Genomic DNA, 27,524 nt, shown 5'->3' with positions numbered 1-27,524 from the left:
GGCCTACAGGATTCAATCAGAAACGACCGCGCCTAGGCTGTAGTCGCCATGCTAGTTAAGGGCACCGGCTCTGCTTCCTTTTACTTTCCTTTGAAATGGCGGCGGCGGCGCAGGAACGGTCATATGACACAGGCGCCGTTTCCCGGATGTTGCTGTTGGTGATGGTGGCGGCGATCGATGGGATTGAAGTTGGTGGTTGTGTGGGACAGAAGCCCCGCGAAACATGGACTGGAAGCAGGCGTTGAAGAGCCGGTTGGCTGTCAGCATCGACGGTGAGTGCGCACACTGGGGAGTTCGTTGGGGGGAAAGACGATCGGCCGCAGGTGCCGGTGCTTTCCCTCATAGTCGAATGGGGGAAGGGCTGACTGACAGTTGGGGACCCGTCACTGGGCCTTGGTCCCCCCAGTGCGGCCTTCAAGGGAGGCTGGGGGCTTGGCTTCAGAAGTTGTTAGCCCGACCGCGAAGGGATACTGGGGTGGAGTTTAGCGGTGACTCTAGGATGGATGCTGCTTGTCTAGCACCACTGAACTACTAATGAGGAAAAAAAGGAATCGTCTGTAACTTTACTCTTTCTGGCATTTTTCAGACTCTCTTGTTTGATAATAGGTTCTCGTTAATCTTAATTTAACTCATGTGTCTGAGTTACTTCTATTTTTGCCGCAATCAAGAAGGTACAGGGGGTGCCCCATTTAATTCTCTCAGCAGCCCTGTAAGATAGTAGGTTAGGCTTAGAGATACTGTGTTTTCAGAAGAGACATGTTTTGTGCCATTGTTACCGGACTGAGCCAGTCAACAGCTGGGGCAAACCTGGGTGGACCCCAGACCCGAGCCAAACAGAGCCTGAGACGAGACTTAGAGCCAAAATCAGCTTTATTCTAGTGCACTATAGAATAAAGGGAGACGAAAGGGGACATTCAGCCCAAAGCAGTGTCTCAAAAGTTGCACCACAATACATGGGTTTTTGTTTTTGTTTTTATAAAACATTTTTATGCCGCCCCATTCGCCGAAGCCTCGGGGCGGCTTACAACAATAACTAAAAGTAATTATAAATTACAATAAATATAAACATTAAAAATCCAAAAAATACCAATTAGGTCACCTAATACACATCTAGTATATCGATACATCAATGTATGCACCCCCTCCCGTGCTGGAGAAAGAATCCTTTCTTCTGTCAAGGACCAGACATTTCCCATGTCTATTTCTTATCTGCTCGAGATTCACACAGGCTTTCCATGTTCTTACTCCCTGCAGATTTGCAACTTTCATGGCGGCTAGAACCAGTTTCCACTGCCCCTTTGATTCTGTATTCGAGGTCAGGCTAGCGTGTTAGCTGTGGGTTACACAAAGTTCATTTTGTTCGTATCTGCCCTCCCTTCTGGGACAGTATAACTGTGGTGTTTTTACTATGTGGCCTTTCTCTGGCCAATTACTTTTGGGGTGTTTTGGGGTGCTGCAATTGGTAACACCATCAACCTGCTTCATTCATGGAATTGTACAGGGAGTCTGGATGGTGATACCTTCCATTTATATGGCTCCTGTGGTTTTCCACTGAAACTTCTGTCTTTTTTTATCTTTTTTTTCACCACAGAAAATTAGTGAAGGAGGAAAAGATGGAATAGCTGCATAGTGCCTTTTTGTGGTAGTGTTATGAGCTCTTTATCTAGAAGAGTACTTAGTTATTTGTTCTTATTCATGCAGACAGCTTCAAAACTGAAATGTGCCTTGGATCCAAGGCTGCTTTTAGATTAAATCTAGCACACTATCCATTAGATGTAGGGTCTGTTCACTCTTCAATAACTTCATGGGTAAATCAGAGTAATACTATGGATAGTTATCCTAGATTAACAAAATTGTTGCTATTATGTTACATTGTCTTTGCCCTAATTTTGGCCTGTACCCTGTTCCCTATGCTGTTTCCTTTGTACCACCCCATCTCTTGCTTTTTTATCTGGATTATCTTACCTGCAGTATGGCAATCTTGCATTATAATGCTGTGTCTCATTGGCTGGCTTGTTAGTTGGCTTTTGTTGCATTTATATCACACTGTGGTGCAGAATTTATTTATTTAGTATTTATTTTTGAAACTCATTTTCTGCCACATTAGAGAATGTGATATATAATTCAAGGATGGGTAACTGGCAGACAGTCTAGCAATCAATCCTATTACCACCACCCCCGATACACACATCCCTATGGCCCCCATCGCACGCACACACACCTCTTGATGGTCACAAAAAGAAGTGTTAAACATTGGCTGTTTCACCACTTTACGGTCTACTGAGGGTTTTTTTTTTTTTTTCTAACTAGGGAGTAGACTAGAGGAGTACATAGTGCCTGAGTGTTGTTCACCTGTGCTGTTAATCTCTAATCTATGGTAAATTTAGCAGAATCATTATATCTGCTTTTCATAGGGGAAAATGTTTGAGAGGAAAACTTGGAGAGTATGGAAGCAGAAGAGCTGCTTAACTCTTTCCCTACCTTCCCTTCTCCAATATAAATCATCCACCAGTTTCTGCTTTCGAGTTCTTGATGTGTTTGATTTTCTATTGGGCATTTATTACGGATATCTAAATATATTTTTTCTTGCTTAAAAGCCAACTGGTCACAACAGTTACATTGCAGGACATTCTAACTTAACACACAAAGCTTTCAACATAGAATCTTAATCATTACTATACTTTATATGAAAAAGTGAAAAGTCACTTGAGAAACAACACTTGCATGTTGTTTTCCCCTATACGGCACTATACAGTCGTAGCAAGAAGGGATTTTACGGGATTTGGAAGCGGAGGAGAAGTTAAGCAGAGAAGTCCCCTGGCAGGTATGTGTATATCAGACTCATATGTGAAATTTGAAAGCAGAAATATTTTGGAAGCTTGTTTTATTAAAATAAACTATATGAATAAAATGTAATACACCATATCTTATATTAACTAGCCAAAAAGAGTGATCAAGAGTTGAAGGATGAAGAAATGGAACTGTTTACAAAATACTACCTAGAATGGAAAGGAGGAAGAAAAAATGCCAATACCTCCTATATGAATATACCACGATTTTATTATAGGGTAAGTCATGATTTCAATTACTCTGTGTCAGTAAAGAAAGAAATAAAAAGTACTGTCTTTCATTTAGCTAGCTTCAGATTTCTAACAGAGTGATCTGTGAGTATGCAGCGGGCTTATTAAAACCAATTATTGTCTAGGGTGGAATTGCGCCAAACTTAAAAAAGACAATTCCTTCTAAGAATGCAGGAGTGCATTGAGCTTTGTTAAATAGCCTCAATAATAAAGATGAGGAACCCCCAAAGGGGGCTAGAACTATTTTGTTTGCAGAAGTACAGTTATGATAAATTGCTTTAAACTGTGAGACTGTCAAATTCTAGATACAATAGTATTCTTAGCAGGTAAAGGCAATATTTGATAGTTTTGCATAGCATGTGCTTGAGCTGAAATGGGAATTTTCTCCTTCTTGTCCAAGTGAATTGCTGGTAAGTTCCTTAGTGGGGGCTGCATTATACCTGTCAAATGATACTAGTCTTGCTTATTCTGATTAATGGTGTCATGCAGTATAAGTGGGGCTTGCTAAAACTTTCACCCATAAGCTTGACCATCTTGCAAGTTACCGTGATTTAGGTGATTGCTCATAGTGTTGCTTTGGCCAGCTTTCATTTCATTTCATTCTGGCCTTTTCCTCACTGGCAGTCCATCAGTTTCTGCTTCTAGAAGCAAGGTGCTTTTATGGACTGGTAAGCTGTCACATCTGTAATGCTTGGCTGAGATAGTTTAATTCAAAAAATGTGAACAGCACATTTTCAAAACAGTGCTATGATATTTCAACTGCAAAGGATATTTGGTCATAGTAAACCACACTTTAAAACATCTAGAGAGGTTCTTTTAGTCAATTTCTGGCAAAAGTACAGTGCTAAAGTAATTCAGTGATTTTGATGTGGATTGGAAAATTTGGGTTCTACTTCTAAATCTGTTATGGAATATAGTCTTGTTCATACAAATAGCAGGTAAGGTGGTAAAATTGTTCCTGGATTGTATCACTACATAATGCGTATTTTCTGGTACAGAGAGAAGTTTTCTCCTATGCAGTTCTGCAACTGAAACCTAAAGTAGTACAAACCAGGAATAGTAGGCCAACCTTAGTTGCTGTCACTTTCAGTTTCTGCCTGTAAAATGAGAATGGTGATAACTTAACAGCCTTTCTCTGGAGGGGAACACTTGAACACTGTAAGGATTTGTCTTATAGTTTAAACTGGAAAATATTAGTTCAGTCAATGGTGCACAAGCAAACTTCTGTCTACACAATGCTAATTTGCTTTCCTTTCCTCCCTGTGTGCCCCAACCCAGATCTGCTTTGGCTAGTCCCCTATGCTCAGGAGTAGATTTAGGATTATAGAGGGATTGCAGGTGGAGGGAATAAGAGCCAGTTTCTACAGAGGTATAGAAACTAACAACTCCTGTTGTTAGATGGACAAAGTTGGATACAGACCTTAAAATGTACAAATTATTCGTGAAATATAGCAAAAGTTAAGCTACTGACAAGCAGTAGACAATTATTGACATATTACTGAATTGGTTCATGTAAGTATATGAAACAATTTTAATACAGATTCAAACTATTAGTTCATCTAAACCGGTACATTGATTTGCATCAGCTTTCTAGGGGCTGACGAAAAGGCTGTTCTAGCCTTGGCTCCTAAGATCCTTTAACTGGAGATGCTGGGGGTTGGGGATAGGACTTTCTGGTGCAAAGCACCTACTTGGTCTCACAGCACTAACTCCATAATGGACATAATTTCTATTTGTGTTTCAAAGATTGTAAGGTTGCTGTGCTGTGCTTATGCCTAGAACCCTTCTCCTTCAATTGAGTGCAACTACACATCTGCACTGATGGACTAGTACACTGTCTACCTTATGTGGGAGAAACTCCTTTCATGTTACATTTTTGCACAATTTATTCTGTCATGTATTGTGTTTCTTGATGCATCGTTATTGAGAATACATTGTACATGGGGAAGGAAGTCCATCTCTAGTGACACAGTGCAGGGAATGCTCCTTTACTTGTATTGTATTAGAGGAGGCCTGAGAAGTTTATATTGGTCCAGATTCTAGGGTTTTGTGAAACTGTATCCAAAATATTCATGTAGTTATGCATTCATTTAGAGAGTCTCTCCTCTGTTCATCGATTCCAATATTATTTATTTATTTATTACATGCATTTATACCCTGTCCTATCACTTCAAGTGCTCAGGACGGCTTACAAAATATATAAAAATACAATACTCATAAAACTACTATAAAACAATTATTAAAACAATATAAAACATCACTATAAAATGTGACTGTGAAAAAAGGGGAAAGAAATAAAATGAAATCCTAAAACATTAATTGTTAAAATAATGATCAAATAAAAAAAAATATGCTAAGTTCTTGGAAGACTGTCCCCTATCTCTGCTGTCTGGTCTGATGGAAGGGGTATTACAGCTCAGATCTGTTTGTACTGTGCCCCTTTGCAGATGCAAGGTCATCCTCTGGGCACAGATTCTTGCTCTAACAATGGACACAGTCTGCAGAGACCACCATTGCCTTTTTTCTCTGCAGGAACCATTCTAAACTATATGGAGAGACAAGAAAAGGAAAGGAGTCCCTGCGGATTTTACTCCACTAGCTGAACCAGCTATAGGGGGCGGTGCTCATCTCCATTTCTATAGCGAGAGAACAGCAAAACAAATCCAAATCAATTACCTGGGTTCCTTGTGACCCCACTTGGACTGATGAGGAGTCCTCTTGGGTCACTGGAACACCTTGCTGATTCAGTGCCAGGCTCACAAAATTTCCACAGTGATCTCTGTGCTGCTCTAGCCAAGAGGAGGACTGAAGAAGGTTTTCTACAAACTCAAATCCAGTGTAATAACTGGATCTGGGACCTTCGCAAAGCATATCAAAAGGCACAGCATGCTATGGGCAAAGCAGGCGCAATGCCAGATTGATGAAGGTTCTTTAGGGAACTGGATGAGATCTGTGAAGGAGTGACAGAAACTGATCCCTACCCTATTATTCAAACTATAATGTGGCAGCCTTCCACTGCCATAGTTGAGCCAGGACCATCCTGGAAACCTTCTCCAGAAACATCCTGGAAGGTAGAAGAGGACTCTGAGGCAGCTTTTGATAGGATGAGTGATACCACACCTACCCTGCAGGAACTATTGAAGATTAAGGTAGAATTTGAACCTGAAGAAACCACTTCTTTTCAGCTGCCCTTGCAGCCTTTTTCTTCATCAACTTTCAGCACAGTAGCAATTGTATGTATCCCGCTTGGCGGATGATCACCAATTATTTTTCCAAGAACCAGGTACCTCAGTGCCTTCCAAGGTAGCTGCTGGTCAAGTTCCAGAGCCATTGTCTTCCACCTGTAATTCACAACAGAGGCTGAAAACAGGAGTTCAGGACAAAATTGCTATAGGTGAGTGTTTATGGTTATTTTTCTATGTCTCTCTGCAGGAGTAACTACTACTACAGTTAAGCTGCTATTCTCTTTCCTTCAGATTTCCCATCTTACCAAAAATGAGAAACAAGGAAACATTATGTTGCAATATTTGCAGCTGACCGATGTTATCTTTTAGATATTTCTGCTCCATTTACATAGTAAAATGTACCCAGTTTAGGCACATGTTATTGAGATAGCATTAGCTGTGTAGGACAGCTAATTCCCACTGACAGAAAATTTCCCTGGGTTGAATATTTGCATCTCTTTCTAAAGGAGCACTTCCTCACAAATCAGGGAGAGTTGTCACAAAATACCCTTGCACACTGGATGTTTTCTTCAGCTGTTAGTATCATGGCTTGCGAAACACAGATTGCAATAGAATATGGCTATTGCTATCTATTATATGTTTTGTTTTCCTTTTTTCTTCATTGCCAAAGAGAAGAATCTGTATTTCTTTCCAGAAAGGGTCTCATTACAAAACAAATTATGCACATTGTTTGTGGGATATTAACTCTAAGGAAAGCACCACCTCTGTTGGTGACTGTACATAACATTCTTTAGCTAATGCATCGAGGTCAATGCAGTGACATGATAGCGAAACTTTTCTCCAGTAATTTATGACTTGTTTGCAATAATTGTTTGCTCACCTTTGCTCTTAATTACATATATGTTTCTTCATTTCTCAGAGACATAATAATTCTTTTTGTTATTCCCCCTTTTTATGAGGCAGGGAGACCAGAGGCATGTCCAAGGCCACCAGCACAAGCCATGGACAGGATGCCACAATGAGAGCAAGAAGACTGAGCAAAAGAGAAAACCCTATATCACCTTCTGGAGGAGATAAGGGCTGGAAGAGAGGCCATGGATACAACATTCCAGTGCTTCCTTGAACAGCGGTGGTCCTTCCCAAACAGTCTCATCAGGGAGATGTGGCTGGCAGGACAAGAACAGCATCAGGCAGCTGAAGCTGAGCTCCAAGTTCACCAGGAGATGTGACATAGCAGAGGACTCAGCATATACTGGACACTAACAGAATTAATGCGAAGATAGAGCTCTTAGTGGAAATCAACAGTCTCCTTAGACATAATATTTTGAACTTGTTTTCAGCACTTCCCAATAGAGAAAATCCCCTGTGCCTGACCAAAGAGAGAATCCTGGGCCTTCTGAATCACTTTGGGAAGGCTGTACACCTCAAGTAACTGAGGTGCAAATACTGCTTTCAGAGGCACAGAAACCCAGGGTTTCCTCAAGAGGGGAGGGAGGCCAAGAAGGCATGGCAGTCCACAGAGAATAAATGCAGTGGAGCCAAGTTAGCCCTTTTGATGGTGCTATCTAACCTCATGTCTACCTCCTTTATTTCTGCACTAATGGTTCATCTCATTGGCTTTTAACTCTGTTTTTAAACCGAACTTTTAAAATGTACTTGAACACAATCAGTTTTAAGCACTGCATTTCTGTTTGTTTTAATATCTTTATGAAGTAGTTATTTTTGCTATATGATTCTGCAGTGATTCTGTGATTTTCTTTATTTCTTTGGTTTTTATAAGAAATGCTTTTTTACCATCAATAAAATGTTTCATATGCTATAATACGATACTGCATGTGAATTTTATAGGTGCGGCTTATAAATATAAATAGAATGTGCAATCTTGTTTGCAGCTAGGCTGAAGTCATTGTTGAGAAGGGCTGAATATGCACACTCGGGCATTCCATAATAAGGGTGGGTAACTGTTTTTGGCCCCAAGAGCCACCTGGAGTATTGAGTAGTAAAGAACATGTACTTTGCAGATATGCTCATGCATCCATACACAATTAGCTGTTGCTGGTATTGCTGTTATGGGTGAAGTACAAGCTCAGTAAAGTTTCTACTAAACTTTAATATTGCAAAATTTTATCTGCTTGCCCTTTGAAATATTAAATATAGGCATCAGCTTCATTTAATGAGTATACAGGAAGGGATGAAAATGGAGAGTTCTTTCACTAAGTTTACATGTGCATCTTTTTGTTTCATTTTTACAAAAACGTGAAGCACAGGGTGATAGACTTCTGTAGGGTGGTTGGGTAGCCCTTGTCAAATTAGAGTCAAAAATTGTGATCTAGAATTATTTTTTATTTATTTATTTTATTTATTAAAACATTTCTATGCCGCCCCTTGCCGAAGTGTTCCCATTGTTCCTGAAAAACAGTTCAAGATTGTGCCTGTCCTCATAAAGGCTTCTTCTCAGTAGCTCTTGCCTTCTGAAGTATTAATTTGACTTCCTGTGATGTAATTATTATTCCAATCTTTCTCTTGTAATTTAAAACAATTTTCTGGCCCTAATAATTGACCAAATGAGATCATATACATATACCGAATATACCTGGTTCACAGATAACACTAACCCAGGGTTTATTTTACTTATGGTTAATACATAATTCGTTGTCCCACCCGGCGTTTGTCTGGCAGACAATTAAAGAAAGTTTGTTTTATCTTCTCATTCCTTATCTTCTTTCTCTCCTCTTTTGCCAAGTCCATACTTAGCACCACAATGTTATCTGGGATATAACACTGGCATGTAGAGCATCTGGCATTTTGCTTTGTTTTTGCTACTCTTACCTGCTGCATCAGTAACCAGGTGAAACCACCCAAGTACATTCCAAACTTCTGAATTCACACATAGCAACAGTTGTAATTTAAACAACCCATAGTTCATAACTCAACAACAAAGTTCCTTTCCTGGGTTGTTCGTGGTTAATGAACAATGTTTTGTTAGCATGGCTAGATTTGTATATCACAATAAACCATGGATTGTAATATATGAAACAGTTCATTGTGGTGTAAGTATTACAACTAATGAGGCCTTTGTCCTCTTGAAGACAAATATCTTGAGCATTTTTATTTTTCAGTTTTATTTTTACCTACGTGATTTTAGCATCTACTGTTTGCCATGTTCAGTTAGAAACCCATCTGCAGTAAAAGGGGACTTATGGTGGTAAGCGGAAATGAGAGCAACTGCTGCAGCCATGTGGGACCAGCAAGCTGCCACTTGTACACATGTAACCTATTCCATGCTCTTGGATATCAGCTGCCATCCATGATACTTTATTGACAATAAATGAGGATGATGAGAAAGCATGAAACGTAGAACACCACATAGCATTGTCAATTCTTAGCCACTGCCCAGTGCCAGCTACATTGGTTATTGGTGAGCAGTGGAGATCAGCTAACTCAGGGACTGGTTTTACTTACCAGTTCTGGTGCAACAGTTACCCAATAAAATGAAACGGAGCTATAAGAAAAGTTACACAGTACAAGAATTCCTTTAGTAAAAATAATACATATATTTATTTTGACCTTGAGTTTTTCAGATGAATTTGATTTCATTTTGCCAGGGTAGGTGGGAGAATTTTTTTAGAACAAAGTTTTAACATTAAAAGATGTTTCAATTCTCTGCAAGAATATATTCAATATAAAAACATATTTGACAAACTGATGGTAGCCTTTGATCTTCTTCAGAGGTTTGAATTTATTGTTCTAGGTCAGCATAAATACTGTGAGTTAAAAGTAGTGAAGAAAGCTGACATATCTGTTTCATATTCTTTTTTTTTATCTGACAGTATATATTGATGCAAAAAAAACCCTATTCCTTTTGTTCCTGTGAACCATGTTTGTTTGGAACCATTTTGCATTATAATTAGCCAGTTTTAATTCTGGTCACTAGAGTCAAAGCACATGATAACGTTGTCTGTCTGTCTTTCTTTAGCTGCCAGCTGAGGATGAAATTTTATTACAGAAATTAAGAGAAGAATCAAGAGCAGTCTTTTTACAGAGGAAAAGTAGAGAATTATTAGATAATGAAGAACTGCAGGTAAGAAAATATAGAATACATGTTCTTTAATCACAAGTCTTTTCGGGTTAATTAGCCATTGTGTGATATTTTTTGATCAATTTTTTGTCCCTGTTTTAAGAATTTGTGGTTTCTACTGGACAAACATCAGACGCCACCCACAATGGGGGATGAAGCAATGATCAACTATGAAAGCTTCCTGAAAGTTGGTGAGAAAGCTGGCTCTAAATGCAAGTAAGTCACCATCTTTTAAAGTGCTTACACTAATCTGCCTTTTATATATCATTTTAGACTGCATTAGCATTCAAACTGCAGATTTCTAAGTGTATGCTAGCATTGTATGTGTGGAAAGCCCTTTATGTGAAACATCTTCTGTAACAGTTTTGCAAATTTTCACCACCTCCTCTTTCCCCTGTTCCAACAGTTAGTTTTAGCTATTGTGAAAACCTTCTCTAGCCTAGGAAAAACGCTTCTCTAGAAAGAGATGCAGCATTCAGAAAATGTGTCACCAGGAATTAGCTTAAGGACATGTGTTCCTTTAACAATGTAAGTGAAGCTGGATTGGTGGATGAGGAGTCATTTAAAAGACAACATGGGCTATCAGAAAATAGTGCAATATGAGAAATCTTCCTCACTTCCCATGCATTATTAGGAAGCCTGAACAAAAGAAAATAGAAGCTTTAGTGAGATGACGAGAAAATCCCCAGGAGCTATCAGAAAACAATTTGGGTCCATCAGCCTCCTGGGCTAGATCATCTTTATTGGTTCCTTGCTGTTGCAAAATCTCAGAATCCTAGTAGGTCTAAATCCCAACAGGCATTGATCTCTCTTTATCTGGGTATAAAGAGTTCTTTCACATCCAGATAATTGTCATCCCATCCAACACAGAAAACTAAATCCAAGCTATGTCCTGTGATGCACAGTTAAAACTTGCCATCTAAATTGCAAGACTGTGGGATGGGAGCCCTGGTCTGGGGCCTAGAACCACAACAGCTCTTCCTGCACCACCCTAGATATTTTTTGCCCACTGCAACACTGCAAACTAGGTGAACAATGCTGGAAGAGTTTTATTTGCCAAGCAAGGTTGGCACCCTTGTCCAGGATCAAGTCCATGATGGCTGTTTTCTGATTTAGTAGCCAGGCATTCATCAGGCTCACATGATAAGGCATCCCAACCTGTTATTTAATCCACCATGAGACTGTAGAGGGCACAGCTGCCATTTTGCATATACAACCCCTTTGGGGATCATCATGTCATGCAAAGGTTCACATGACACAATATCTCATGAGTGCAAGTCGGGCAGTCATGCAAAGTGGCACTCATTGGGCATTGTGGCTTGTCATGAGTTAGATAACCCATGGCAAGCTGCACAGTGTTGTGCCAACTATTCTGTTGCTTCATGCTTACTACTGGGATTCACAGACTGGAATTGTGGACATATTTGCCCTCCTGCCCCTTGAGATCGGCAGCAGAGGCCCTTCTCCGGGAACCCTCCATGAAAGACATTAGGAGGGTGAGTACCCGGAGGAGGGCTTTCTCTGCGGTAGCGCCCCACTTATGGAATGCGCTCCCCAGAGAGGTCCGCCTGGCTCCATTGTTGTTTGTTTTTCAGCACCAGGCCAAGACCTTTCTATTTAAATGATATTTTAATAATTGTTGATTTTATTTATTGGTTTTAAAATATTGAGCCAGGATGTTTCCAAATTTTATATGTATGTATTTGTATATGTATTTATTTATGATGTTAGAAGCTGTCCCGAGGCTTATGCGAATGGGATGGCATACAAAAATTCCAAACAAATAAATAAATCAGACTAGTGTCCAACTAGGGTGTGCCTCTAAAATATTTACAATCTTTGTTGGTTATTAATACTGAGTTCAGACAGGGAAAACAGTATTGCATTGTATCTACTAGATGCCCTTCATGTTACTACAAAACATCAAAACCGTGTTTTACTTAGGAAAATAATTTATATATTTACATTTATACTGTTAAGGGCGACTTAATTTATACTGTTAATTTATATTATTTAAATGTAATGAAGTTTATTTATGTCTGTGAGCCGCCCCGAGGCTTCGGCGAATGGGGCGGCATAGAAGTTTAATTAATAAATAAACAAACAAACAAACAAACAATTATAGCAAAATGTATACCGGTTCTGTAGAGCTTCATTCTTATGCTTTTATTTTACAGGCAGTTCTTCACAGCAAAGGTCTTTGCTAAGTTACTCCACACTGATCCCTATGGACGGATATCTATCATGCAGTTTTTCAATTATGTAATGAGAAAAGGTGGGCTTGTTTTGTTTTGCTTCTATTCCACCCCACAGCTGAAACTCTCTGGGCAGTTCATAAAGCACATTAAAAAAAAACAAGACACATTGTATTAAAAACATATTAAAACAATACATTCTTTTATAATACAAAATTTAAAACCACATATTAAACAGGTTAAAATGTGTGTGTGTGTGTGTATAATAACTTAAAGAACACCATTCAGACCTGTTAGTGGCTAGCAGACCCCGGAAGCTACTTGAATGCCCTGCAGGTAAGGATGGTCTTTATCTGGCGCTGAAAAGATAGTAAGGTTGATGCCAGGTGGACCTCAGTGGGGAGCTTGTGTCATAACTGGATGGTCACCACTGAAAAGGCCCTTCTCCTTGTTACCACCAACCAAGTCTCCCTTGGAGGTGGCAGTTGGAGGTAGCCCCAGAATTTGATCATAGTGTCCAGGTAGAAGAAGGTCAAGATAGGCATCCTATCAGATATCATGGTCCCAAGTTGTACAGGGCATTATCGGTTATTATTATTATAACATTTTTATGCCGCCCCTTGCCGAAGCCTCGGGGCGGCTTACAACACAATAAAATACATTGAAATACAATAGAACATAATAAATTACCACTAAATACAAAAATACAAAAAATACACTGAAATACGAACATAATAATATAAAATTAAAATTAACAGTATAAAATAAGTAAATAAAGAATATAGGAGGAGAAAAGAGAAGGAAGAAGAAGTTGCCCTGGCCAGATCATATATTTTAACAATTAAAATGATGTTTAAATAAAAAGGTCTTTACCTGGCGCCAAAAAACCAGTAACGACGGTGCCAGGCGGACCTCTTTGGGGAGTGAATTCCATAGGTTGGGTGCCACCGCAGAGAAAGCCCTCCTCCGAGTACTTACTCTCCTAATTTCTTTCATGGAGGGTTCCTGGAGAAGGGACTCTCCCGCAGATCTCAAGGGACGGTCGGGCATATATGGATGTAAGCGCTCGTTCAGGTAGCCAGGACCCAAGCTGTTTAGGGCTTTATAGGTCATAACCAACACCTTGAATTGGGCCCGGGCTTCAATGGGAAGCCAGTGAAGCTGACGGAGGACTGGAGTCATGTGAACATAACGCCCCGTCCCTTGAATTGGGCTCAGAAGGATATAGGCATCCAGGGCAAATGGGCCAGAATTGGTTTTACATTATCAGTTTGTCTGATCTTTGATACTAGCCTGGCTGCCACATTTTGCACAAGCTGCAGCTTCCAAACAGTCTTCAAGGGCAGCCCCACAGAGTGCCTTGCAGTAATCCAGTTAAGAGAGTACCAGAGCATAGATGAAAGCAGGCTATCTCTTTCTGGATAGGGGCATACCTCAAGCACCCACTGAATCTGGTGGAAGGCTCCCAGAGCCCCTGAAGCCACCTGGGCCTCAACTAACAAAGATGGCTCAAAGAGCACTCCCAAGCTACAAACCTGCTCCTTCAAAGGGAGTGCAACCCTATCTAAAACAGGCTGAATCCACTCCATCCAGTTAGAGGAACCACCCACTAATAACATCCCAGTCTTGCCTGGCTTGAGCTTCATTTTCTTAGCCTTCATCCGTTGTCACAGCCAGGCACTGGTTCAGCACATCCAGAGCCTCACCTGCTGAAGATGAAAAGGAGAAATAGAGCTACATGCCATCAGCATATTGATGACAATGCACTCCAGATGGCTTAACTTAGCAGTTTTACATTGATGATAAACAATGTGGGGGGCAAGACTAACCCATGGGAAACCCGATACTGGAGAACCCAAGGGACAGAGCTATATCCCCCAAGTACCACCTGGTGGAGCCTACCATGCAAGGAATGGAACCACTGCAATGCAATGCCCCTCACTCTCAGCTCAGACAGTTGCCCCTGAAAGGTACCATGGTTGATGGTGTCAAAAACTACTGAGAGATTCAGGAGAACCAGCAAGGTCACACTCTCCCTCTCTCCCAGCTTAGGTTATCATACAGTGTGACCAAGACAGTCTTGCAGGCAGGCTTCTTCACAGGACTGGGGCCCCTGGAACTACTGGTAGCAGTGCCTCAGCCCATGTCAGCCAGGAGAAAAAGGCTGACAATATGACAAGGGGGCTCATGGAGAGGCTAAGCTGGGTGGGAGAAGGGGCACTGGCAAGGAGATAAAGCCAGCACTGCCACCCTTGCTGAGAGAGTCCAGGACCATTGCTCAAGGCCGCATACTAATAATACGTTGACATTTATGCCAGGCCTCGTAATGAGAGGAAGTCTCCAAATTTGAGGAGCTGCTCTGAGAAATAAAAGTCCAGTGAAAAAAAGAATCTTGGCTTTGATTTTTCCTAAAGGACAAACTTCTTGCTGTCAGGAATGGAGGGGGAAGAACAAATGTCAAGAAGGCAATTCCTTTTAAGAGCTTAGCAATTGGAAGGAACTCTACATGAAGGCCTTTTTAATACCAGTAGTTCTCTTTAATCAGCATGGTAATTGGAATCGTGCAAAGCCTTCTTTCCCAGTTGTTTAAGAAAATAATATTTTATTTTGGCCATGGCCAAAAGCTACAACTGTGGAGTTGCTGCTGCTGCCTGCTGTGGCTTTATAAAAGGCATTTGCCAGGTCACAGGGTGCAAGAAGACTTTTGCTTGCTGCTCTTGGCCTGAGCAGTTTGTTTCACAGACCAATTCACTTAGTGATGTGGTACAGGCCAAAGGCAGTGCAAAAGACTCTCCACTGCTTCTAAGATTCTGCTCTGAAAGTGCTTATTGTAAAATGGCAGCATAAATGTTCCACTTCTTTCCCAGCACATTCTGATTTAAATGTTCCTATTCACTCAAAAATATGGCAGCCTGGATAACTAGTTGGTTATCTTAGAACTATGCTTGTACTACACTATTTTACTATATAGTGATGATAGTAGAGGCTCTTACTGTGATCCTATCCCCCAAACACTTGTTCACTTGTTCATAAAGTGGCCTGGAGAAAGTAAGAAGCTTCTTCTCTTCCAAAAAGCTATCCAAATGTCTGTTGTCCTCCATACGTTATTGCTAATGAGGGATCCTTTCTCCTCCCTATCCTCTGTGTGGAGTGCTTAGAAAGAGGTGGAGTCATCTCCTCTTCTTCCCACTTAGGGAGATAAAAAATGGTGGGAGAGAAGCTCCTATTTGAAGATAGGATCTTCTTTCCAAATTTTCTGGAGAGAAAGGAATTCCGGATGACTGCTAGCTAATAAATCAAATAAAAGTAATTAAAACACCAGAAAGAATTTCACCTTTAATTACTTTACATGCTTAACATGTAACTTGCCTTGGTCGCCCTGTACAATGATCTGTGCAGGGAGAAGGACAGGGGGAGTGTGTCCTTGTTGGTTCTCCTGGACCTCTCAGTGGCTTTCAATACCATCGACCATGGTATCCTTCTGGATAGGCTTGCGGGATTGGGGGTTGGAGGCACTGCTTTGCAGTGGTTCCGCTCCTATCTCAATGGCCGGTCTCAGAAGGTGGTGCTGGGGGACTATGGCTCTGCGCCATGGCAATTATGCCATGGAGTACCGCAGGGGTCCATTTTGTCCCCTTTGCTGTTCAACATCTACATGAAACCACTGGGAGAGGTCATCAGGAGGTGTGGGCTGCGGAATCATCAGTACGCTGATGATACCCAGCTCTACCTCTCGTTTTCCACCAATCCAGGTGAGGCAGTGGCTGTGCTGAACTGGTGCCTGGCCGAGGTAATGGGCTGGATGAGGGCCAATAAACTGAAGCTCAATCCAGACAAGACGGAGGTCCTGTTGGTTGGCGGATCGGGCTTCAGAGAGGGTGAATTGAACCTTGTCCTGAATGGGGTTGCACTCCCTCTTAGGGACAAGGTCCGCAGCCTGGGAGTGCTTCTCGACCCGGAGCTTTCACTGGAAGCTCAGGTAACAGCAGTGGTGAGGAGCGCTTTCCTCCAGCTTCGGCTGATTCATCAGCTGCACCCCTACCTGGAGTACGACTGTCTCGCAACAGTGACACATGCGCTGGTGACTTCCCGTCTTGACTTCTGTAACGCGCTCTACATGGGGCTACCCTTGAAGACGGTCCGGATACTTCAGTTGGTTCAAAATAGAGCTGCCAGGCTGCTGACGGGGACTGGGCGTTATGTTCACATGACTCCAGTTCGCCGTCAGCTTCACTGGCTTCCCATTGAAGTCCAGGCCCAATTCAAGGTGTTGGTGATGACCTATAAAGCCCTAAACAGCTTGGGTCCTGGTTACCTGAAGGAGCGCTTACTTCCATATATGCCCAGCCCCCTGAGATCAGCGGGAGAGGCCCTTCTCCGGGAACCCTCCGTGAAAGAAATTAGGCGGGTGGGTACTCGGAGAAGGGCTTTCTCTGCGGTGGCGCCCAATCTATGGAATGCGCTCCCCAGAGAGGTCCGCCTGGCACCGTCGTTATTTGTTTTTCGGCGCCAGGCGAAGACCTTTTTATTTAAGCGGCATTTTAACTGTTAATATTATTGTATTTTATCTGGCCAGGGCAGCTTATTTTATATTGTATTTTTGTATTTTAATCTAATGTTTATATTTTTAATGTAAGATTATAATTATTTTAATTTATTGTTGTAAGCTGCCCCGAGGCTTCGGCGAATGGGGCGGCATAAAAATGTTTTAATAAATAAATAAAATAAATAAACATTACCTACTGACTATTTCTCTGGACCCAGGTTGAATACAACTAGTTGTGTATTGAACAACCCTTAGTCTAACTTGTGGTTCATTAGGGTAGCTTATTGCCTCCCAGACAAGCCAACCTAAGGATCTGTGTGACCACTGTGGCTAGTTACCCATGATGGTTGCTCTGCCGTGCAAACCCAGGAACTTTCTTTAAACATGAATCCTGGTATTTTAATACTTTTAAAAATCTATCACCAATATTTTTTGCTCACCTCCACTGACGAGTTGCAGTCAGGAATGGTTATCTGTTGTCTGGCCAGAGTTAAGCTGCTTGGCTTAAAAAAGAACAATTCTTTTGAATTCCTTTGAATATGTTTATTTTTTAAAAAAAATTGCCTTAGTTTCTCTACCTGAAAAGCTTTCTGACTTTCTGCTGCTTGCTCTACTTCTGCGTTTTTTTTCTAGTTAGAAAACTGTTGCCAATTTTGTTGATAATTAGAAACTCATATTTGTATAATTGGTACAGCAAATCCAATTTGCTTTGTTACGGATTTGCAGATTTGCAGAATTTGGCATTGCAGATGTTTTGAATTCCCATGTGATGCAAAACCAATATGTAACTGTATTTTAACATCTTTATCTATTCTGAATAGAATAGATAACATTCTTTATTTTCTTTTCCAAGAGCTTTACATAGCTCAAAACATTCCATATATTTTACAGTGTGGCTGTACCAAACAAGAATTGGCCTCAGTTTATATGACGTGGCTGGACAAGGCTATCTTCGGGAATCAGTTAAGTGATTAATTTTAAAATATGTAATGTATTTATTTGGAATAAGTGAAATGCTTTCTGATGTCTCATTTACCTTCATTTGCGAGAGAGCGAGCTCATATGGGCATGCTCAGTAAGTGGTATAATACTGTGTGGGCCTAGTTGCACTGTTCACATATTTGTGCCTGTGAAATATTTGTTCATTGTTGAACATTCTGTCAGAATGTTTAATTTCAAGCAATCCCATTTCAAGGTTTCATTTCACCACTGCATACTGAGTAGGATAACACCACTGAATAAACTTTTTAGGGAGTGTTATTGTCGGAAGTGTTTACTGTTGCCTGTTTCGTGTACTTTCACACCACCATATGAAAGCAACTGGAAATAAAATTGTCCAGTCCAGTCCTCTTTAAAACTACAGAGGAAGGGTGAACAATTGTAACTCAAGTATACAGTAGCTTAGCTGGATATTTTCTTGTTCAACTTTTCAGGATTTAGAAAATTATATTCTGGAACTCATCCCAACATTACCACAGTTGGATGGTTTAGAAAAGTCATTTTATTCATTCTATGTCTGTACTGCAGTCAGGAAATTCTTCTTCTTTTTAGATCCTCTAAGAACAGGTATGTTCCAGTTATTTGTTTGTTTCTTATTTGCTAACTAAACATAAACAACTCTGCAATCTGAGTTAGGCAGTTCCTGGCCTGATAATGGACTTAATCCTAAATTATGTTTAGTGAAATGTGAATGAACCTTAAATTCATTCCCCTTTACTCCCCTTTCTTCCAGTGTAGCAGAATAATTAACTCCTAATTAAAAATGGAAGCAGAAATGTCCAGTCTTCTTGTTGCACTAGAAAAAATGTGAGGAGCAGGAAGCTGATGAGCCAAGGCTCATTTATGACTTCCAAATGTAGGCATTGTCATCCATATGATGATCAAGCTTTGCAGAAGCATAATGTTCTGAGAGATTATGTGTATAAGGGTGCTTCTTGTAGCTTATCTGTCTGCCTGTGATGCCTGTGATGGTTTTGTAAGGATAGGTTAATAAATTGGATAATGACAGCAGTCAATTTTACGTAAGGACCACAACTGCCACACCAATACATTATCCTGTGCAGATACTGAATCATGCAGTAAGAGGTATAAGGCTTAAAGAGCTGCCTTGCCTATTTCGTTCTTTGGCAAGTGACAAGGTGTTAGTAGTACAATTTCCATGAAACTTTGCATATTATGGCTTCAAGACAGACATTTACAGGCTCTTTATGATACATACTCAACTTGCATTTGCAGAGGTACCTCTGTTCACTTCAGCATGGGGGGCGGGGTCCACTCAGGCAGTGGATATTGCATGGAAAGCTTCCCCTCCTGCTGAAGTGAATGAGGAAGCACTTCTGCATATTATTACTCCATGCATGAACCTGTTGATCTGGGCTGCCCTTTCATAAATATCAGTTGGTAGTGAGCTGTGGAATAAACAGTGCTTTCCAAAATACACAAGGTCATTCTCTCACTTTTGATATCCATCTCCTGTAGCACTGACTATTCAGGTCTTTGTAATGCATGAGGTCCAGGTTATAACTGCTGTGTTGGCCCTAGAAAAGGGCTGAAGGTGATATAAGGGTATCCATGGGGGAGCCAAGCGACCCCCCCCCCCCAGCAAACCTTTGATAGCTAGCAAACCTATTAAATGGAATTATTTTCATGCTACTTGTTCTACACTTTGAAGTCCTAGTGGCCAAGAAGGTATTAATTTACAAAATGGATAAAAAGTAGCTTTATTTTGCTCCGACATGTGTTGACTGGTTTAAGAATTTTTGACACTAAAACTTTTGTTTTTATGCTACTCTGTTTTGTTTTTATAAAACTTTTGTTTTTATGCCACTCTGGCATAAATTGAGTACAGTCATCCTTGATGGAGCCCCAAGAAATGCTAACTAATTTACTTTTTTCACAGGGAAGATAAAAATACAGGATATTCTAGCCTGCAGTTTCCTAGATGACTTATTAGAGGTAGACCTTTTGATATATTTATTGACTGCTTGCAGTTTTATATAAAATATATATTACTTTGCATAAATTTTTGTGTTGCCTTTTGTATTTCTTCATTGTCAATTCCTAACTCAATATTTCCTTATTCAGTTACGGGATGAAGAACTTTCTAAAGAAAGTCAAGAAACCAATTGGTTTTCTGCTCCTTCTGCATTGAGGGTTTATGGTAGGTTCCCATAGTGTATCAATGTGTCTTTATAAACCAACATTTTAAGTAGGTGGTCTAGTTATTTCTTTGTATCCTACCTTTTTCACGCAAGAATTGAAGGAGCTTGCAAAGTTGTCTTCCTCAGTTCCATTTTAGTCTCATAACAACCCTGTGAGGTAGGTTAGGCTGAGAGTCAGTGACCAGCACTGTTTCCATGAATCACCCCAGCTGTACGGTTTAATTAACCCACTGCGTCTTAATGTGTCATCTGGACCTGTATGACACACTAAACCATAATCAAGCTGAAAATTAAAACAGTTCCTCAGCCAGAATGGGAAAAAAGCACTGCTGCTCTGCCAAATGGGCTTTAGCTGAAGACAGCCAGCAAAGCACAGCTGCCATCAGTTTCCCTTGTACTCCTACTGATACTGGAGGGAGAGTAAGATTGCTTACAGGCATTCCTGCTGTTCTTCTGGCTTTGGCAAGTGCCAGGGAAAGCTGCTGGGTTCCTCAGCAAGTCCCCCTAGTGACCTGGATCTGCAGAATTTCTTCTGAAGTTGTCATACTTCTGCAAACTTTGCTGTTCCCCAAGCTTGCTGATACCTTCTCCTTGTGCATGGAGGTAGCATCTGTCAGCTTGAGGGGAAACATCAAGGCTTCCCATAAATACAACCTTCTCACCCCTAAGGTAGAGAACCTATCGCCCTGAACAGCCTAATGAGGATATGGCATGCTCAGCAGATGCACTGAATGTCAGTTTGGGGCGGGGGGAAATGGAAAACTGCACTGGAGAGGAATGAAATGAAGTATGCTGAAAAGGAATACTCAAATCCTGGACAGTAGCATTGCACAGTGCAGTATTCATGCTGCTGACCCCACTTGGAAATGCTAACCACAGTCACCAGGATTTTTAGCTGCACTACAAGGGTTTCTGCAATCCAAGTATCAATCATCATAAACATCTCTAGGCAAAAGTCTTTGTTAATGTGTTGCATGAAAATTAAGAAATTATCTTATGAATTAAAAGCCTTGAGAAGCATTCTATACCCCTAAAACTAAAAACAAATAATACAACCTGCTGGTTGTATGTGTTTGCTCATTAATCCTTAGTTTTAAAATGGTGTAGAAAGTGGTTATTGGATTTTCCCCTTCTTTGCTCTCCTTTTCCTCCTCCACCTCCACAGGCCAGTACTTAAATCTTGACAAAGATCACAATGGAATGCTTAGCAAAGAGGAACTTTCTCGCTATGGAACAGGGACCCTGACCAACATATTTTTGGACCGTGTCTTCCAGGAGTGTCTGACCTATGATGGAGAAATGGTATTCCTCTTGTAAATGCATATTAGAAATAATATCTTGGCTTTCGTGTAAAAGTAACTTTTAATTTTTTCATCTCTGGTTTCTGAAGCCTGCAACATAAAATGCATGTTAATTAAAGAGAATGAAGGCAACATTCTTATTTGAATGGCAGCTGAAAACCCACACATTGTGAATTCATAACTGACTTTTCAGCTAGCTGAATAAAAAATCTCATTGTGATGGGAAGGACAGTGGCCTCTTCACTAGTTGCCTCCCATTGCCAAAAGCAAGAACTGCAAGGATCTTAGAAATTAAAAATAATAGCTTTGGATGCTCAAACAAAATGCCACTAATTCAGAATTGGCTTTAATTATCTAGGACTTTGCCCTTCTATCATTAATATAATCAAGATTATTAAAGTCAATGATGATCAAGACTATTAATCAGCTATTGTCTATCTCCTCAAGTTCATCACACAATCTGCTATTAGAAAACTGTTGCTTAGTTTAGTAGATTGGTCATTTACTGTTAGCAAATTGATACAAGTACATGCAGAAACTAGAATCTGTTGGCAGAACTGATGGCAAAAACAGCTGAAAGGGTAATCATAATTTTCATTTCTGTATATTGCTTACAGGGCAAGATCTGTGTTGTCATTAAGCTATGCTTCAGTATGCTAACTTCTAGTAAAACCTACATGATTTAGAGGGTGATCTTATGGTCCCTGTTCTGCAGAGGGAAGTGGGACAGGTGAGGCTTGGATCCACTGAATTCTATGGCCTCTCAACCCCTGGTCCTAGCACTAGTAGCACAGCTGCTCCAGACAGGCTTCAAAGCCTAAGGAAAAAATGCAAAAGATAAGGAGCAGGTGATAATAGATTCCATTGCTCTATTTCCTCTGCTTGCAGCAGTCCAGTAGAGCTCAGGATACTCCAGAGCATGGGTCCTCAAACTACGTCCCAGGGCCGGACCCGCCTTGCCTGGGGTGGCAGCGGTTTGCTTGCTCGGAGAAAAAGATCTCCAAGCAAGCAAGCTGCTGCCTCGTGCGCCCGCCTCACGGCGCGTGCCTTGCCTCCCCTCACCGCGCGCACCCACCCACGCATCGCCCCGCACGTGCCACCCCTGCACCTGCCTGCCTGCCTGCACTGCTGGCACCACTTTTCCGGCCTGCACCCAGCCCCGGCACCTTTCAACTGGCCCCCTGCTGAAAAGGGTTGAGGACCCCTGCTCCAGAGCCTCTGAAATCTGCACCTTTAGCCATGAACTGCATATTAGCTAATGACTATCCAACAAAAGATTCACTGGCTAAAGGGGTATTTTAAATTGTCCACTCTTAACACAAAAATTTTGCTTTAGCTGATTGATGGTTAGCAGTTCAAAGAATGTGATAAACTGTTGTTTAAATGTTCTTTGTTTCATTTAGATTGTGAGATAAGCTCTTGATAAAAATCTATGGGTATGTTGCCTGTGCAATAAAAAGACAAAGTTCTTTTTAAAACCAGACTTCCTTCCTCCTCAGAGGTCATTTATGTTCCATGATGTCTTTCAGTGAAAACTAACTGCTTCCCTACAAGGAAATAGCCACCAATTATGTTCTACTTGTACAATCAGTTTAGAAAGAGGACTATAATAAGCATGATTGCATCTGCTTCTAGGACTATAAGACATACCTGGACTTTGTACTTGCATTAGAAAACAGAAAGGAACCTGCAGCTCTGCAGTATATTTTTAAACTGCTTGATATAGAGAACAAAGGATACCTGAATGTTTTCTCCCTTAATTATTTCTTCAGGGTAAGTTGCTTTTTGTAAAGGTAGGTCATTTTTGGTACCTGTGTTGTAATAGCTATTGTGCCTTTACTTAGACCAGCAGGCAATTGCTTTAAACTACCAGTGTTCACAGTAAGGATTTTTTTCAACTTTTAAGAAAGATGTGTGTTTAAAACTCCATATTAAAAAAGGGAAAGAAGTTAGACTCTATTTTCAGAACACATCTTACATAAAGAAAAAATACACTGTTGTAATTTTAATATCCATTTTTTCCAAAGCTGAAATTTGAAGTAAACTCAGCTTTCCTTTTTATACCAAGAATTGGTGTAATGGCTAGCGTCTAAGAGATGTTGATGGATTTTATCATTATCTTTGACGGAAAAGGCTACAGTTGCTTTCCTACAACACTGACCCAGTTGCCATGATTACAATAAACCTAAACCGCCATGGATTGTTGTGGGCTGCAGTGTGCTCTCAACTATCCCTGGTGCTATTTGCATAATTGCCATGGCATGTTAAAGTGGAATAATCCATACTCCCTGGCTTCAGATAACACAATAAGCTCCAGCCAGGCAGTGATTATGCAGAGCACCCACTGATAGGCATTGCAGCTCAGAAGACACAGTGGCTTGTTGTCATCATATGAACAGGTCTATTATGTGTCTTTTAGTGTCCCCTTCTTAAATTTATATTTTTATTGACTGGAAGTCACTGAAGATTCTAGTATAAAAACAACCCTTTATGAAATAGCCATCATTACTATTGCCAGCATATCATTATTTCAGAGATCTCCTGATACAAATATTAAGATTCAAGATGTTGTTAGAGATCCCATACCAGCTTTCACTAGAACTAGTAGAAGTGTTTGCTAAATGTAGACTTTCTCTTCCCTTTTCTACAAGCTAAAGTGGCTAACAGTATAATGCTGTGCCTTTTGGATCTAATCCTTTTCTAATCAGACATGCCCATTTGTGAGTTGTGGGGATAAAATAGGGATTTCACTGTTAGAATCCTACACAAGTATGCATTGCATTCAGAATAAAGCAATCAAAACAACTTGACGCCTTGTTTGTAAAATGTGTGCTCCCTTAATATTGATCACCTCCTACTAAACAGAAGTATTGTGCTGCTAATGATTCAGGGGTAGGATAATTCAACCAAGATTTTCCACACTAAAAAAAAAAATATCTGGAACACTTTCAAAGCTTTTATAGTAAATGCTCTGCAGGTTTAAAATACTTCCAGAGCTGTGTTCTTTTAGCAGCATGAAGCAGATTAATTCCTCAATTGGCCCTTCCTCAAACATCAATTGGCCCTTCATCTTCCAATTATTTTTTTCTCCCAGGATACACTTTCCAGGTAGTCTCAAAAGTCTGAGGTTAAAAGCCTGTTTTAACAATGCTGCCTACCTCAGTTCTAGCTCTTTTCATCATAGTGAGTTAGGAGTTGGGAACTGTTGTACATAACTAAATAGGTGGTTAGCTGTTTCTCCTTTGACATGCATGCATACCCTTCAAAAAGATTTCAAAAAGGACTGGATGTAGGCCAGATACTTCTACAAACAGCTGAAAATGGGGATGTACAATATGCTAATATGTAAGATACCAGGTTCAATAACCCAGTGTCTCCTGTCAAAGGATCTTAGGTAGGAGCTGGGCAATACCTTATTCTGTGACCTTGGAATACTGCTGCCATTAGCTATTATTGAATCATAAATACAACTTAGTGTAGGGCAGCATTGGATATTCATTTCAGAGCTGTGTTAGCCACTGTTCACTAGACCAGATCTATTCTAATAATATAAGCAACCTGACTAGATTTGTGAGAGGGTGGGTGCTTAACAAGCCATGCTGCTGTATTAACCCCTTCATGTGCCAGCAGCATACTGCCAGTTTTACCTAATTACCTTTGCTGGGTATGGCTTTTTATTATGTTTGAACCAAGCAAGGTGTGTGGGGTAAACCTCAAACCACTGACCACCTTAGAAAGGTAATGGGTTCTGGGCCACCCTTACACAGTTCATATGTAATAACAAGCCACACCCAATGAAGGTAATTAAAGAAACTGGGTAGCATATGACTTACATGTACCATGACTTGTTAACAACTCCCGTGCTGTTTAAACTATCATGGATGCAATTCATGTGTTTGTGTGTGCAAAATGTACTTGAACTTCTTCCTAATTGGTGCTTTTATCATAGGCTATTCAAGAACAAATGAAAATCCATGGCCAAGAACCAGTATCATTTCAAGATGTCAAGGTTAGAGATTTAATCAGAATATTTTTATGTGCAATGCTTAATAAGCATGTGAAAAACTGATTTTTGCATCTTTGATGATGTGTAGCCTATGTATTTTTTGTTCTTATGTATGACGAAAATTTGAGGGTATTTTGTTAATTCTATTTTATTGAACAACATATTTCTGAATCGTGAATGTCTACATCTTTTTAATTTGAATTTTATACATGATGTATATTCTAGGGTACAGGATAGAATTCAGGGAAAGATTCTTGAAAAATGTAGTCACTGAGCTGGAAAAACTGTTTGCCCAAAAATTATTGACCTGGAATCAATCTAACTTCACTCTTCCTATTGGAAGAATGGGAGATGACTTTTACTGATTCCCCGTGTGTCACAATTCCTTGAACATCTGAACCTCTCCTCTTGAGAGTTATGCAATCCTCCAGAACTGTATGGGAGGTAGTGCAGGGAATTGACCAAAGTCACCTTCTCTCTTTCAATGGTCAGGACAGAAAGTAAGTTATTTAAATGGTGAAATTTCTTGGTGCAGCAGCTTACCACATGGCTCTGGCAGCTTTTCTGCATGCTACCATAAATCTCTTTGCAATTTGCAATAAATGACTTGTCATTTTGATAGTTACCTCTTGGAATTAAATTCAAGCAGATGACACTTGCCGGCTGTACTGTGCATCCCACTCCTTAATCTTCTCTTCCAGAAGCAGTTTGATCTATAAGGCATGCTTTTCCCTATGATTATGCACGGAAGTCTGTGGTATATGGAAGAAAACTTATCCAGCCTATGTGAGACTGTTGCCTGAAAGACTTGCCATGTGAAACAATTTAATGCAGTTGTAACATGCAGCTGCCCTTAGCATATGCTTACTCTAAATTTATTCTCTAGCCCAATTAGATACCCTTCAAAAGTGTGTTGAAGGAGCTGATAGCCACTGCTGTCTTGGTTGTTAAGAATGGATACCACTATCATCCTGAAATAGTTTTACTTGTAAAATCTGGGAAGTATTGCAGTAAAGAATTTAACCATCACTGTATTTTGAGGATATGCATAAACATTCATGTGTGCTCTACTGTTCTGTAGTCTGAATCAAGATGTGTTTGACTACTAGAACTGAACAGTGAAGCACTGGATCAAAGTGAAATTTTATTTTATTCAGTAAATATTGTAAGCAGCATTCTTTGTACCTGTGTACTAAGTTTAGAATCTGCTTGATTACCTGCATGAAAAATCACTGGATTAACTTTCTGGTTGCTTTTTTAGGATGAAATCTTTGATATGGTGAAGCCTAAGGATCCTTATAAAATCTCCCTTCAAGATTTAATCAACAGTAGTCAAGGAGACACAGTTGCTAGCATTTTAATTGACCTTAATGGTTTCTGGACCTATGAGAACAGAGAGGTTCTTGTAGCAAATGATAATGACAACACAACAGATCTTGATGATACATGATTTAACAGGAATGGACCGTATCCATGGAGAGATGCCTGATAAGTGACCATTTGCTACTGAACAATATATTCATTATCCATATCAGTGTAGTGCCAGATGAAAGAAACTAAAGCTTTATAAAAAGATTGTGACATGAATCTCAAGTGATGCTAAACAAGTGCTGTTTTTAAAAGGATGTTATTAAATGTCTAAAGACTTGCCAAAAAATGTCTGTTTATTGAAACTATTTCCTAACCTGCAGTAGCAAGGCATTTTCCAATATAGATAATTTATAGGGATTGGTCATGAACAGTACTCCAGTTTTGTAGTTTGATGTCATAGCTTATACAAAAACCTTCATTATGTGCAAGAGAAAGGCAGTCTCAAACAGTATCATCCATTTGTGGTAAAATACCAGATAAAGGGATGTATAATTACCACTGGGCAAAGCAGCTCTGAAAAGAATATGCTATGTCTGTCAGATGGACCACAGTGATATATTCTGTCAAATCAACATGTGCAAATCCTGATGTAAAGCAAACT

General features: G+C 40.2%; 1 protein-coding gene across 1 annotated transcript; it reads left to right on the top strand.

Annotated features, from left to right (window-relative positions):
- Window positions 1-109: 109 nt before the first annotated feature.
- On the top strand, window positions 110-27,209 carry PPP2R3C (protein phosphatase 2 regulatory subunit B''gamma). The gene is made up of 13 exons (XM_044436158.1): window positions 110-272; window positions 2,941-3,068; window positions 10,242-10,346; window positions 10,447-10,559; window positions 12,521-12,618; window positions 17,976-18,046; window positions 18,518-18,650; window positions 19,984-20,039; window positions 20,169-20,244; window positions 21,411-21,547; window positions 23,182-23,319; window positions 25,496-25,555; window positions 26,814-27,209. The coding sequence occupies exons 1-13, from the start codon at window positions 224-226 to the stop codon at window positions 27,000-27,002; spliced, it is 1,353 nt and encodes a 450-aa protein (XP_044292093.1). The 5' UTR covers window positions 110-223; the 3' UTR covers window positions 27,003-27,209.
- The last annotated feature ends 315 nt before the right edge of the window (window positions 27,210-27,524 follow it).

The sequence above is a fragment of the Varanus komodoensis genome, unplaced genomic scaffold (assembly GCF_004798865.1).
Source record: "Varanus komodoensis strain SLA01 unplaced genomic scaffold, ASM479886v1 scaffold3, whole genome shotgun sequence".
Classification (NCBI taxonomy): Eukaryota; Metazoa; Chordata; class Lepidosauria; order Squamata; family Varanidae; genus Varanus; species Varanus komodoensis.
Note: the sequence above shows the minus strand (reverse complement) of the source record. Positions and strands in the feature narration are given on the sequence as shown.